General features: G+C 57.6%; 1 protein-coding gene across 3 annotated transcripts; it reads left to right on the plus strand.

Moving 5' to 3' along the window:
* Positions 1-1708: 1708 nt before the first annotated feature.
* On the plus strand, positions 1709-11878 carry PRMT1 (protein arginine methyltransferase 1). Of its 3 annotated transcripts, XM_054588540.1 has the most exons (11): positions 1709-1783; positions 3932-3985; positions 4527-4628; positions 5642-5797; positions 5937-6000; positions 7345-7487; positions 8246-8333; positions 8428-8543; positions 9428-9578; positions 9857-9978; positions 11571-11878. In XM_054588540.1, the coding sequence occupies exons 1-11, from the start codon at positions 1748-1750 to the stop codon at positions 11652-11654; spliced, it is 1116 nt and encodes a 371-aa protein (XP_054444515.1). In that variant the 5' UTR covers positions 1709-1747; the 3' UTR covers positions 11655-11878. The 3 variants fall into 3 exon arrangements, with proteins under 3 accessions (XP_054444515.1, XP_054444516.1, XP_054444517.1); XM_054588541.1 differs by lacking the exon at positions 3932-3985; XM_054588542.1 differs by lacking the exons at positions 1709-1783; positions 3932-3985 and adding an exon at positions 4261-4285.
* Positions 11879-12568: the final 690 nt, after the last annotated feature.

A 12568-nucleotide genomic window follows, 5' to 3' on the forward strand; every position in this document is an offset into this window, starting at 1 on the left:
TTTCTTATCCAGTGAAACATACACTTAGCATACAACTCTGCCATCTGCTCGTAGGTTTACCCAAGAGAAATGACAAAGTGTCCTGTTCCCAGAGACTTGTACATGAACCTTCAAAGCCACTTTGTTTATAATAGCCCCAATCTGAACATCGCCCGGATGTCAGGTATCTGTCAACAGGAAAATGGATAAACAAACTATGATACTGTTACCAAACTCAAGGAGTTCTGCACGTCCGCAACTTCCCAGCATGTAGTTCTCCATTCAACAATGAAACATAGTTGTTGCAAGATTACTTCAAGCAAGTAAAGGAGATGGGATTCATATACAAAGCTCTGCCTCCCCAAAGGCAGCTTAGCTATATGGCTCATACACACTATTTGGTCAATTACATGTTGATTTCTTTTTGCACTGGCTACACTTATCATGTTGACTTCTCGTCCAACTAATCCTTGTTTTTCAGCTGCATGCTACATTGTAACACTTACCAAGAATAACAGTAGTAACATTTAGAACTGCCCAGACCTTGAGACCCTTGTCCTAACAATATACCCATACAGTAGCATACTCCTCAGCAGTAAGGATTGAACAACCTTTATATACAACTCGAACGAATCTCAAAAACATTATGCAGAGTGAAAGACACAAGAAAGTACATACTGTATAATTCCATTCAGAGAAGACTTTAGCAAAGGAAAAACTACAGTGACAGAAAATAGAATGATTGCATCGGGGATTGGGTGGTGTAGGTATTGACTGGAAAGTGTTATGAAGGAAACTTCTTTGGTGATGAGTATTTTCTACGAGTTGCATTCATTTTAACTCAACTGGCAACTTTTTCTACAAATCAAGTAGAAAAGCTTCCTGGAGGAGATGATGTCTAAGCTGTGCCCTGATTGATATACAGGAGTTGGCTGACAAAGGGAAGTTGGTGTTCCCGGTAGGAGGAGGGACTTGGTAAAGGCCAAGTGGTTTGAGTAGGGTTGGTGGGTTTTAAAAACTTGGAAGTAAAGGGCTAGGGTTTAAATGTCTTGACGCCTGAGTCCTATTCCCGACTTGGTTCGGGACCCTGGACGAGCTCTCCCTCTCTTTGGATTTCTGATTGCTTCAGATTTTTTCCTCAGTAAATGGGCATGATCTCCCTTGTTCCTCCAAGACTCCCTTGGGGCTGAGAGATTCCACCGAATGGACGATGAGTGACAGTTCTTTTGAGCCAATCGTTGGAGGCAAAAGCCCTTCCTCCTCCTGGGCCGTCGCCCTGTTCTTGAGACCAGCAGCTTAGCTAGAGCTAGCCAAAGACCTCAGGACGTCACATTTTGGGTAAACCAGTAGCAGTTAGTGAGAGGCGGGTCACTTTGGTGATGGACAGATCTATTTCAAAATGTCCGCTAGCGCGGGGCCAGCCGGGAAGCTTTGGGGCGGTGCTGGGAGGGAAAGGGGCGGGAATTTCTGGTTGATTTTGCTCAATCATCAGTCGCGGCTCGAGTGAAAGACGGGCAGCCTTTCCCATCCCTGTCGACTTTAGGGGGCGGGGTTATGCACGCCAGACTGGGCGGGCCCCTAAATTTTGATGGGCATCTTCTTTGCCCAATTGCTAACCGGTATTCAGAGACGGGTCAGATCTGTTGCCAATGAGATCTCCTGGCGGGGTCGCAGTGGGCGGGCCTAGACCCTCTGGTATAAGGCGGTCTCGGGGGAGTGCGGAGAAAGGGGGGGGCCTCGGCGGCTCGAGGAGTAGGTGCGGGTGAAGATGGCGGCAGCCGAGGCCGCGAACTGCATCATGGAGGTGAGCGTCTAGAACGCCGCCGGGGGCGGGGGTCGCTTTCGGGGTCGGTATTTTATGGCTCCGTCATAGAGAAGGGGCGCTGAGTCGGCGGATTGGGGCTAAAGGTCTCCAGCCACACGGAGGGGAGGCCGCATGCTCTGGATTCAGGGATACCGTTTGAGCGCGGGTTCCCTAGCGTTCGGGGGTCTGCGGTATCGACCCCAGGCCGATGGTCGCGTGCCCCCTCCCACGTGGAGGACGGCTGGGGGCGCTTCCGGCCTGGCCCCCACGTGGCCGCGGCGCGGTGGGTGGGGAGGGGGTGTGCCGAGCCCGGTGGCCCGGCGGGCTCCACGTGCGGGACAAAGGCCCCGCCCCCGGCCGGGGGAGGGGCGCCCCCGGGGGGGCGGGGAGGAGGCGCTCAACCTTCTTCCGAGGCCCCCAGCCTTCCTCCCAGGAGATGGCAATATACACCTCCGGGTGGGACTTATTTGGGGGCCTTCCTTAAGTAAAGAGTCTCTTGGGAGGGGTAGTTTGTCTCGATGCTCTATAACCCCCTTCCCAAGAGTATGGCATTTACTTAGGCATCGGTCCAGGTTTCGTGCACTTTTGAGTTAGGATTGGAGGAAGACGAAGAATTGATTCTCTCCGGGCCTCTCTGTTTCCTGTCGTTGGATGCTCCCCCGCCCGGGACTTCGGGAGCTGGGGGGATGGGGCATGCCCCTGTGACCTCCCTCAGGGTGGTGGTGGGGGGGCCTCTAGCTGAAGGAGATCCTTCCCGATGAGGCGCCCGGCACCCCCTTGTGGCCATTTCTGGGTGTGTGGGAGGGACATCTTTTTCATGGGGCGTGTCCCAAAGCCCACCTCCCCGTCCGAGCCCTCCCGGGCGAGGGGAAGCAGAGTCCGTCTGCTGGGAAGGGGTTGTGATGGAAGCCGCGGGCTTTACCCCCATTTTTCTCTCCCTTCGGCATTCGTGAAGGTGGGAGATGTACTCCTCCTTCCAGAAGCCCCGTTGGAGGGTTCTGAGACTGGATCCCTGAAATGATTTCTTAAGATGTTGGTTCTTGTGCAGCCACGTGGGGCTGGTTCCGGCGCTGTGTTTCTGGCTATTTGAGGCTAGTCTGGCGGCGGTATCCGCGATAGTGAGAAATGGACCCTAGTGGGAAGTCCCCTCAGCAGCCGCCCTTCTTTATAGGCATCCTCACTGGCTTGGGAGAATGGGGGTGGGTCATGTCCCTGACTTCACGCTTCTCGGAGCCTGGAGGGTGGTCACTGCCGGAAGAGTCGTAATCTGATGGGGCCACCGAATTTTCAGCCCTTACCTTGTGGCATTCTCTGGAGTGGGAGGTCAGCTCTCCAGGGTCACTCCAATGAGTCTCCCCCCCCTGCCCCGCCCTCTCCTGGACCAGGGCCTGTATGGGTGGAGGAAATACCTTCCCCCGAGGTTGCCTCAGGACTTGGTCTCACACCTGGTGGCTTCCAGGCCTGGGCTGGGTGTTGAATCGGGGGAGATGGGTGCCAGGGTCTGCAGTCTGGCATCTTTCCAGCGGCTCTACTTTTCCTAGGTAGAGAGTAATAGGCGAAGAGATTGGTTCCATCTGGTCTTATTTGAGGCTTCCCGAGCCCAAAGCAGGAGCTAGGGGTCAGGGTGCCACGCCTTCATCTTGTAATCCTCATAAAAGAGACTGGTGTGCAGAAGTGGCAGATGCCCAGTGGGTACACCCTGCCAGCCCCCTCCTCCCCCAGCTATTCATGGCACCCCAGGATGGGGGGGTGCATGTCAGGAAGTGTCACCTAATCTGAGGGGATTAGGTGATGAGGGGGAATGACAGCTGGCAGTGCCTATGTGCCCAGCGGGTGCCAGTTTCTCTGGGCTGGATGGGGGAGGTGTGTATGGTCAGGTGCCCGGCCAGAGGGGGGCAACGCGGGAGCTGTCCGCCATCTCTCCAGCCACAGCTGAGACAGGACCCCCTCCCCCGCTCCACTTGTCCCATCCCTTTTTGAAACAACCCTGCCTCATTCCTTGCTCCCTCTGCCACCACCCCCCACCCAGCAAAAGAAAAGGAAAATTGCAGGAAACACCTTCCCTCCCCCAAGAGCCGGGGTCCCCTGGCCCGGCCGCCCCTAGCCACTCCCAGTAGCTAATCCTTTCTCCCTGTTACTCTCTCCTAGAATTTTGTAGCCACCTTGGCTAATGGGATGAGCCTCCAGCCGCCTCTTGAAGAAGTAAATATCCTTTTGTGAGACCCTTCCCCACATTAAGATATTTTGCCCCACATCAGGCCCTGAGGTCTAATCATGATCCCTCTTGCTTCATACCAGTTTGCCCCACGCCCCCAAACACTTAGTACAAACTCCCTGCAGGTTTGTGGCCCCCATCTGGCCTTCCCCAATACTGTGGCTGCTTCCTTAACTCCATTTCCAGCCCCCCTTTGCCCTTCCCTGTGTCTGCCCCAGTTCTGCCTTCCCCTCCCCTCCTCAGCTGTGGGCTGAGCTAGAGACAGGGGCAGAGAGACTGGAGAGATGGTAGGCGTGGCTGAGGTATCGGGGTTCTCCCCTGGATGGTGTTCTGGGGGAGGGTCCTGCAATAGGAATGTGGGATTTTAGATTTTGGGGCTCTGGGGGAGGCAAGATGGCCCGGAGGGCTGTAGGGTTGCCATGGTATGATTTTGAGGGATTTATTCCATGGAGAAGTAGGGACCTGGAGGTTTAAGAGGCCTTGGGGGGCCCCGAGATTTGACCCATGCCCCTATCCTCCCTCTCCCAGGTCTCCTGTGGCCAAGCAGAAAGCAGTGAGAAGCCCAATGCTGAGGACATGACGTCCAAAGATTACTACTTTGACTCCTACGCTCACTTCGGCATCCACGAGGTAAGTGTGGACGGCTCCTAAGGCTGCTGAATCCTTTTTTCCCCTGAATCTTAAGAGGTTAATATTTGGGAGAGCTGGAACTTCATTTCCCACGCATGCTCACTGCCTTCCCTGTCAGCAGGCAGCCTTTCTGAGCAAGCCCAGCATTCACCCCGGGGTCTCCTCTCCCAGCGGTTGCCTTGGAGACCGAGGTTAGCCTGGTGCGCCTCTGGACCGCTCCGGGGAGGGAGGGGTGGGAGCGCGCATGCGTGGCTTAGACTGCAGCGGAGGTCAGGGCCTGCCGGTTTCTGCCGCCCTCTAGTGTCCGGCGGTGGGATTGTTCCTTTCATGTCTGGTGTGCAGATGGCTTCTTTGCTCCTGTACGCTGGAAACTGAGGTCTCAGAAAGCAGCTATGATGGAGTTTTGAGGATGTTTTTCCTTTCCTTTTCGTCTTTTAATTGTAAAATATGCATAACAAAGTTAACAATTTTTAAATGTACAGGTGAGTGGATTAAGTTACTAAGGACTTTTTTTTTTTTTAAGATTCTATTTATTTATTTTTAGAGAGAGGGGAGGGAGAGAAACATCGAACATCAGTGTGCGAGACGCACACAGGGGGCAGGTTGCCTCTCACATGCCCCCAACCCGGTACCTGGCCTGCAACCCAGGCATGTGCTCCGACTGGGAACTGAACTGGTCATCTTTCGGTTTGCAGGCCCATGCTTGGTCCACTGAGCCACACCAGCCAGGGCACTGAGGACTATTAAAGCCAAGGATCACTGGGGCTTAGGAGGCAATGGTAGAACCTGGCTAAGATGGCAGTTTAGTCTGTCCAGTCTGACTTTACAAATAGGGAACCTGAAGTGTGTGGAAGGGAAATAACTTGTTCCAAAGGGTCTAAGCAAGCGGGAGGGCAGAACTCTAGCCCTCAAAACTGTCAGAGCGTCGGGGGCCAGTGCACCCTGTTTTCCAACTGGGAAGGCAGGCCCCCTTCATGATATCTTTGTACCCTGCTCCCCGTCTCACCCCCCAGGAGATGCTGAAAGATGAGGTGCGCACCCTTACTTACCGCAACTCCATGTTTCACAACCGGCACCTCTTTAAGGACAAGGTGGTGCTGGACGTGGGCTCAGGCACGGGGATTCTCTGCATGTTTGCTGCCAAGGCCGGGGCCCGCAAGGTCATTGGGGTGAGTGTCCTGGGCAGATGGGTGGGCTTGGGCCTTGGGACGGAAGGGGGACCCCTGAGGGTTCAGGGATTGGACGGCGGGTGTGGGGACTGAGGGTGGGACTGGGGGGGTCTCACCCTCCCTTCTTCCTGGACCCCAGATCGAGTGTTCCAGTATCTCTGATTATGCGGTGAAGATCGTCAAAGCCAACAAGTTAGACCATGGTGAGCCCAGAAAGAGAATGGGTTTGTGGGGATGGAGCGGGTCATCCCGGCTTCCCTGGGCCCCTGGCAAGAGGGGGGGCACTGAACGAACGCAGTGTTTCCTCCCACGTGGGCCCTGGGCTGCCAGCAGCCTGAGAACTCAACCTTCTCAGAGTCCATAACCCAGCTGGCGGGTTCAGGTGTCAGGCTTTGAGCATTGAAGTCACAAGCTTAGTGCCTCGCTCTTAAAATATTAAGACCGGAAGCAGTCTATAGATTTTTCTGTGAATAGAGTTGTTGTGGTTGACGCCTGAGGGCCCATAGTGAGAAGTCTCAGCCGCCCATCTCTGAGTTCAACCAACACTCCAAGGAAAGACTGGAGCTACAAGCATACAAGCACGTACATGCGTACATGCTTCTACATTCACGTGCATCTTTACAAAAATAGCATTTTTTTAATTTAAACTTTTATTTTTTCCTGTTACCAATTAAGTCCCCTTATATGCCCCTCCCTTCACAAATACCATTTTCTATGAGCCTTTCCCCTTTGCTGCTTCTGTCAGCTAACTGTGTAGCGTAACACGTTGCAGATTGTTGAGAGGGTCTTGCTCTTTTGACGCCCCCAGTGTGTGCACACGGCCCGGCTTTCCTAACCAGGTTCTGGGGTGGGCACCTAGCCACCTCGGAGAGTTTCATCCCCCGCTGCATGTAGCGTCACTCCATAAACCAACTGGTACGCCTGTGAGGTTGGTTTACGAGGGAGGAGAGCACGGGCTAAAGACACGCGTTGGGTAGGTGCTGCCCCATTGCCCTTGAGTTCCCACCTGCAAGGTCGGAGGGGCAGAGAATGCGGGAAGATGGTGGGTATTCTGGATGTGAAGGCTCTTAGTATTTAGTAACTGAAGTGGGGTTTTTTCCTTCTGATGTTTTTTTTTTTTTAACACATAGCTAACATCCCAAGTATCCATCACTCAGCTTTAAATAGGTCCCCATCACTCAGCTTTAAATGTGTCCATTGGAAGCAGATTCCCACATTGCTGTGATGTCATTGAAATCCTCCCACATGGGTCTTGAACAGATGACTGTGTCGTTAGTGGCAAAACCTTAACGCCACCTAATACCTAATCCATGGAAAATCCCTGCTTCTGCCTCAAAAATAGCTAGAGCGAAAGAAGTTTCAAACTGAGGGAACAGGGTGGGGCTTCCATGTACAGAGTTCTTTGAAGATGCCCAAGTGTGGCCCCCCAGCCCTTTTTCAGAAGACAAGGGCCGCCTTCGTGGGGTTCCCAGGCCCAGGCCCCCAGGGGAGGCGAGCAGAGGGGTCTTCTCGGGGCTGATGGCGCGTGCCCCTGTCTGCCTCCACAGTGGTGGCCATCATCAAGGGGAAGGTAGAGGAGGTGGAGCTTCCGGTGGAGAAGGTTGACATCATCATCAGCGAGTGGATGGGCTACTGTCTCTTCTACGAGTCAATGCTCAACACCGTGCTCTATGCCCGAGACAAGTGGCTGGTGAGGCCCTGGCAGGGCGGGAACAGCAGGCCGGGTCCTTGGGGCATTTGTGCGTGCGTCCGTCGGGCTAGGCAGGAAGCAAAAGCCATGCTAGGTGTTCCCCACACAGAGGACTCAACGTGGGGTGACCGCATGGGTGTCGGGAGGCCCACAGCCAGAACGGAGTATAACAGGCTTGGCGAGCTGGACGGCGACAGGGAGGTGGTGGTGTCGGGGAGGAGGCAGCGCTGGGAGGAGAACCACAGCAGGGCAGAGGGGAGCCCCGGACCCTTCGAGGCCCTCAGAGGGAGGAGGCCTCCCCAGGGAGAGGACTGAGATGTGATCAGAGGGTGGGAGGTAGCCGCCCAGGATCTGAATCTGACGAGAACAGGCTGGGCGGGATTTCTGCCAGTGCCGAGGTCCTGGGGCAGGAGTGTGCCTCCCGTGTGTTGAGCAGCAGCAGGGAAGCTAGAGTGGAATGGGGCTCGGGAGACTTGGCTTTGCTTCTCAGAGGAGCCAGGGAGGGTTTTGATCCTGCCAACCTCTGGAGCACAGGGTCTGACCTAGGTGCTCCTGGGCGCCCCCCTGGCAGCCGTATGGGGAGTAGGCTCGGAGATGAGGGCAGAAGGGGTAGCCCCTGAGGCCACTGCAGGAGCCCAGGTGGGAAGTGTCACGGCTCGGACCAGAGTGGGGCGGTGGGGGTGGATGGAGGGACCAAACCCACAAGTTTGGGGGGCAGTGTGGCCAAGGCCCCTTCACCTCATCCTACCCTTCCGCAGGCGCCTGATGGTCTCATCTTCCCAGACCGAGCCACGCTGTACGTGACGGCCATCGAAGACCGGCAATACAAAGACTACAAGATCCACTGTGAGCTCGGGCCCAAGGAGCTCTGGGCTGGGGCGGGCTCCCCCTGGCCTGGGCGCCATGGTGTGCTCACGCCTCCTCCCCGCCTCGTCCCCAGGGTGGGAGAACGTGTATGGCTTTGACATGTCTTGCATCAAAGATGTGGCCATCAAGGAGCCCCTGGTGGATGTGGTAGATCCCAAGCAGCTGGTCACCAACGCCTGCCTCATAAAGGTGAGGAGAAGGATGTTGTCAGGTGCCCCCCAGGGTTGAAACCAGAGAAAGGCTAGCAGCTGTCTCATGGGAGACGTCAGGGCACAGAGAGCTGGCCTGAGGTCTCGGGTGCCTGACCTGTCAGCCAGGGTGATGCTAGAGGCCCAGGGAAGCTGTGTATCCATTGAAAACTTGGTGAACCAGCCAAGACCGGAGGGTTCCAAGACGGAAGCCATTACGAAGGGCTGGCCCCGCCCCAGGGCACGTTTTCCGTAGGGCACACCTGGGCGGCCAACTCGCACTCCTGGGCCCACCAGCAAGAGGCAGGGGCCGGGGCGGAGGGCGGGGGGTTCATCTACGCTGACAGACCACCCTGACTGCGGTCATTTGCTCCCCTCCCCGCCGCGTCCCACACGTCACCTGGTGAGCCAGGTAGAGCCAGGTGGAGAAGGAAGGTAGTGGAGGGAATGAGACAGGCAGGCGGCCCGATGGGACGTCAGAATCAGGTTTTGTTCTGAGCGTGCCCGGGAGCCATCAGAGGGTGTTAAGCAGGGGTCTGGCATGATCTGGAGGACCCGTTTCAGTATTGTCACCTTGGCTGAGAGGTAGCATCCAGTTGCAGGGTGGGGGCGGGGACAGGGTCGGAGAGTCCCGCTGGGAGGGCACTGCAGGGGCCCACGGCAGCACGGGGCGGGGTAGTCCCCGGGGAGGGGTGAACGGGCGGTTCTTCCAGCCCAGTAGTAGGTCCAGGACGCAAACTGTCAGGTTTGAGGTTTGGATGTGGGAGAGGAGGGAACGGAGTCCGACGCCTGGCGCCCCGTGTGCCCCCTGCACCCCCGCCCCCGTTGGCCGCCGGCCGCGGGGCTGCACGTTGCCGAGTGGGGCTCACAGGGCCTCTCCCGCAGGAGGTGGACATCTACACCGTGAAGGTGGAAGACCTGACCTTCACCTCTCCCTTCTGCCTGCAAGTGAAGCGGAACGACTATGTGCACGCCCTGGTGGCCTACTTCAACATCGAGTTCACCCGCTGCCACAAGAGGACCGGCTTCTCCACCAGTGAGTTCAGGGGAACTGGGAGGGGACAGGAACAGCCAGAGGGAGCCTCCCTTGGGGACAGTGAGGACCCGGGTTCCCGCGCCAGCCCCGGGGCTAACCTAAGCCTGCTGCGCCTTAGCTCCCTGACCCACGAAGGGTAGCCGAGGCCTTCCAAGGCTTGAGCGGGGTTAAAGGATTCGCGGCAGGTCAGCATTCAGTAAATAGTCCCTTGGGGCGTGTCCCAGGCAGAGGGAAGGGCGGGAGGGGGCGTGGCCTGGCTGACCAGTCGCTGCCCTCAGGCCCCGAGTCCCCGTACACACACTGGAAGCAGACAGTGTTCTATATGGAGGACTACCTGACGGTGAAGACGGGCGAGGAGATCTTCGGCACCATTGGCATGCGGCCCAATGCCAAGAATAACGTGAGGCTGGGGGCGGCTGGGGGTGGGCTAGTGAGGCGTCTCTGCCTGCCCAGGGCTCTCGGGGTCGCATGGATTATGTTGGGGGCCTACCAGAAGTGGGGCCTGGGGACCCAGCCATGATCGGTTTGAACCCCTGTCCTCCTGATGCTCCCAGTCTAGACACAGGACACAGTCAAATGATAAATGAGAGCTGGAGGTGACTATGTCAAGCTGGGAAGGGGCGGGCCAGGTGAGAAGGGGGCCAGAGGGAGAGCCCAGGCTTGCAAGCCTGGGCGAGTGTTGGAGCCTGGGTGTGGCGATCGAGGGAACGGCAGGAGGGCCGTTTGTTCCTCCTGAGCACTTGGCAGGACACAGCTGCCATCCGCTGAGATGGGGGCTGGGGAGGTGGGCAGCAGGTCTGGGGCGCAGTCAGCAGCTCAGCCAGGGGGTGGGAGGAGGAAGGGTCCGGATTCCTGGGTGGCGGGCAGTGGTCTGTGCCGGGAATATCATCCAGCCAGTGCATGAGGCTGGATGAAGCTCAGGGAGCCGGGGGGAGGGGCGTGGCCCAAGGTGCACCCACTTTCCAAGTCAGGAAGATAAGCCCGTTAAAGCAGGGACTTTCAACCAGGGACAGTTCTGCTGTACCCCAGAGGACAGTGGTCCCTGGAGACATGGGGGTTGTTTGAACCTGGAGGAAAGGTGTGTTGGCACCTGGTGAGAGGAGGCTGGGGACGCACTGGACAAAGAATGGCTCCAAATGTCAGTAGTCGGGGGGGGGGGCGCAGTAAGAAAACCCAAACTAAAGAGACAGAGACCGCCTGATGGGGGTAGGGGAGCAGCGGGGAGGGTGGAGCAAGAATCCTGGGGAAAGAGCTGGTTGAGGTCGTTGGTGACTTTGCCCAGCCTTTCCAGGGACTGCAGGGGACAGGGGAACACAGGCTCCCTGGGAGCTTGGGAGGAGTGGATGTGGGGGCGGTGGAGTTCTGCTGCCAAGTTTTTTGGGAAGAGGAAGTGTGCCTGGGAGGGGCCTGCCCTTTTTTTTTTTTAAGATTAAGATTTTGCTTATTTTTAGAGAGGGGGGAAGGGAAGGAGAGAAACATTGATTGCCTTTTGCACCCACCCCCCCCCCATCCAGGGACCTGGCCCATAACCCAGGCATGTGCCCTGACAGGGAATCAAACCAGTGACCTTGTGGTTTGCAGGATGACACCCAACCCACTGAGCCACACCAGTCAGGGCGGGGTTCTCTTCTTATACAAGGAAAAAATAACTACGGATTGAAACGGTTACGGTGGGGAAGTTGTCATGAAGCAAGAGACAGGGCAGCTGAGCTCTGTCCCCAGGGGGCCTGGTGGGTTTGAGCATGTCGCATGGAGCGGTCGCTGGGAGTCAGGGTCAGGGCAGATGCTGGGGTGGGACCAGCAGCGCGGGGTCCCCTTCCTGGACGTGCGCTGAAAGCAGGCCCTCGCTGCGCCTCCAGGCCTCAGCTGGCGGGACACCCGCCATCTCGCCTGTGCTGGGCCTGCACCCCTCTGCTTCCTCCTGACTTGGCCACTCCTGGGTCCCCGCCTGCCCTGTCTCCAGTGCCCCTCATGTCTGCTCTCTCCCCGCAGCGCGACCTGGACTTCACCATTGACCTGGACTTCAAGGGCCAGCTGTGTGAGCTGTCCTGCTCCACCGACTACCGGATGCGCTGAGTCGGCGCCTGGTTTCTCCCACCCCAGCCGGGCGGGCCCTGCACAGGCCCAGGGGCTGTGGCCTTCGTAGGCGGTTTCGGGGCTCCCTCCTTGCTCTCCCTTCCTTGGAAGGGAATTTTAGGGGCTGGAGCCCGGGGTGGGCGGTTGGGGGGAGGGCACATCGTGACTGTGTTTTTCATAACTTATGTTTTTATATGGTTACATTTACGCCAATAAATCCTCAGCTGGGGCAGCCTGGCGTGCTGGGGGCAGAGCGGGGCTGGGGTTCCGTCAGCGGGGCCGAGTGCCAGTCTGAGCGGGCGGTGGCTGTAGGTCTGCATCCTCACTGGTGTCTAGGTCTCTCTAAGTCCTGTATGGGGGAGTCTGTGCCACCCCCATTCCCCTGTCTCACCCCTGGGGTCCTGCCATTTGTCCCCACTGGGCATGGTTCTACCCCCAGCCGCATGGCCAGGCTGGGGGAGGTTGGAGTGTGGGGCCCGGTACCACCAGGTCCTGAAGTTTCCCAGAAGGCTGTCCCCTGCCTCCCCCAACACACAGGTTATTCCTTGCTGGCCAGGACCCCCAACGGCCATGCCAGGGCTGTATGGCAGTGACTGCTGCCCCGCTCCCTGCAGTGGGGGAGTGAATTCCGGGGAGGGGGGCAGTGGTGCCTTTGTCCTCCGGCCTGGCTCAGGCCCTGGGGGTGGGAGGATCAAGGAGGGGGTCCCATCTCGGGGCAGCAGAGCCTCCCTGCCCCAGGTGGACGCCCAGGCCCCACTGGCATCAGCTCCCCAGAGTCATCTGTCCAGCCTCCACAGCAGGCACAGCGTCTCTGTCCCCAGGACACTCCGCACAACCCGGATCGCTCAGCACACTGGTGTTTTTCCACAGCCTTTGCTGCACCTGCTTCCTTGCAGCTGGAGCGCGGCGCAGGC

The sequence above is a fragment of the Pteronotus mesoamericanus genome, unplaced genomic scaffold, assembly GCF_021234165.1.
Source record: "Pteronotus mesoamericanus isolate MK-2021 breed Mesoamerican mustached bat unplaced genomic scaffold, CSHL_Meso_final scaffold_137, whole genome shotgun sequence".
Classification (NCBI taxonomy): Eukaryota; Metazoa; Chordata; class Mammalia; order Chiroptera; family Mormoopidae; genus Pteronotus; species Pteronotus mesoamericanus.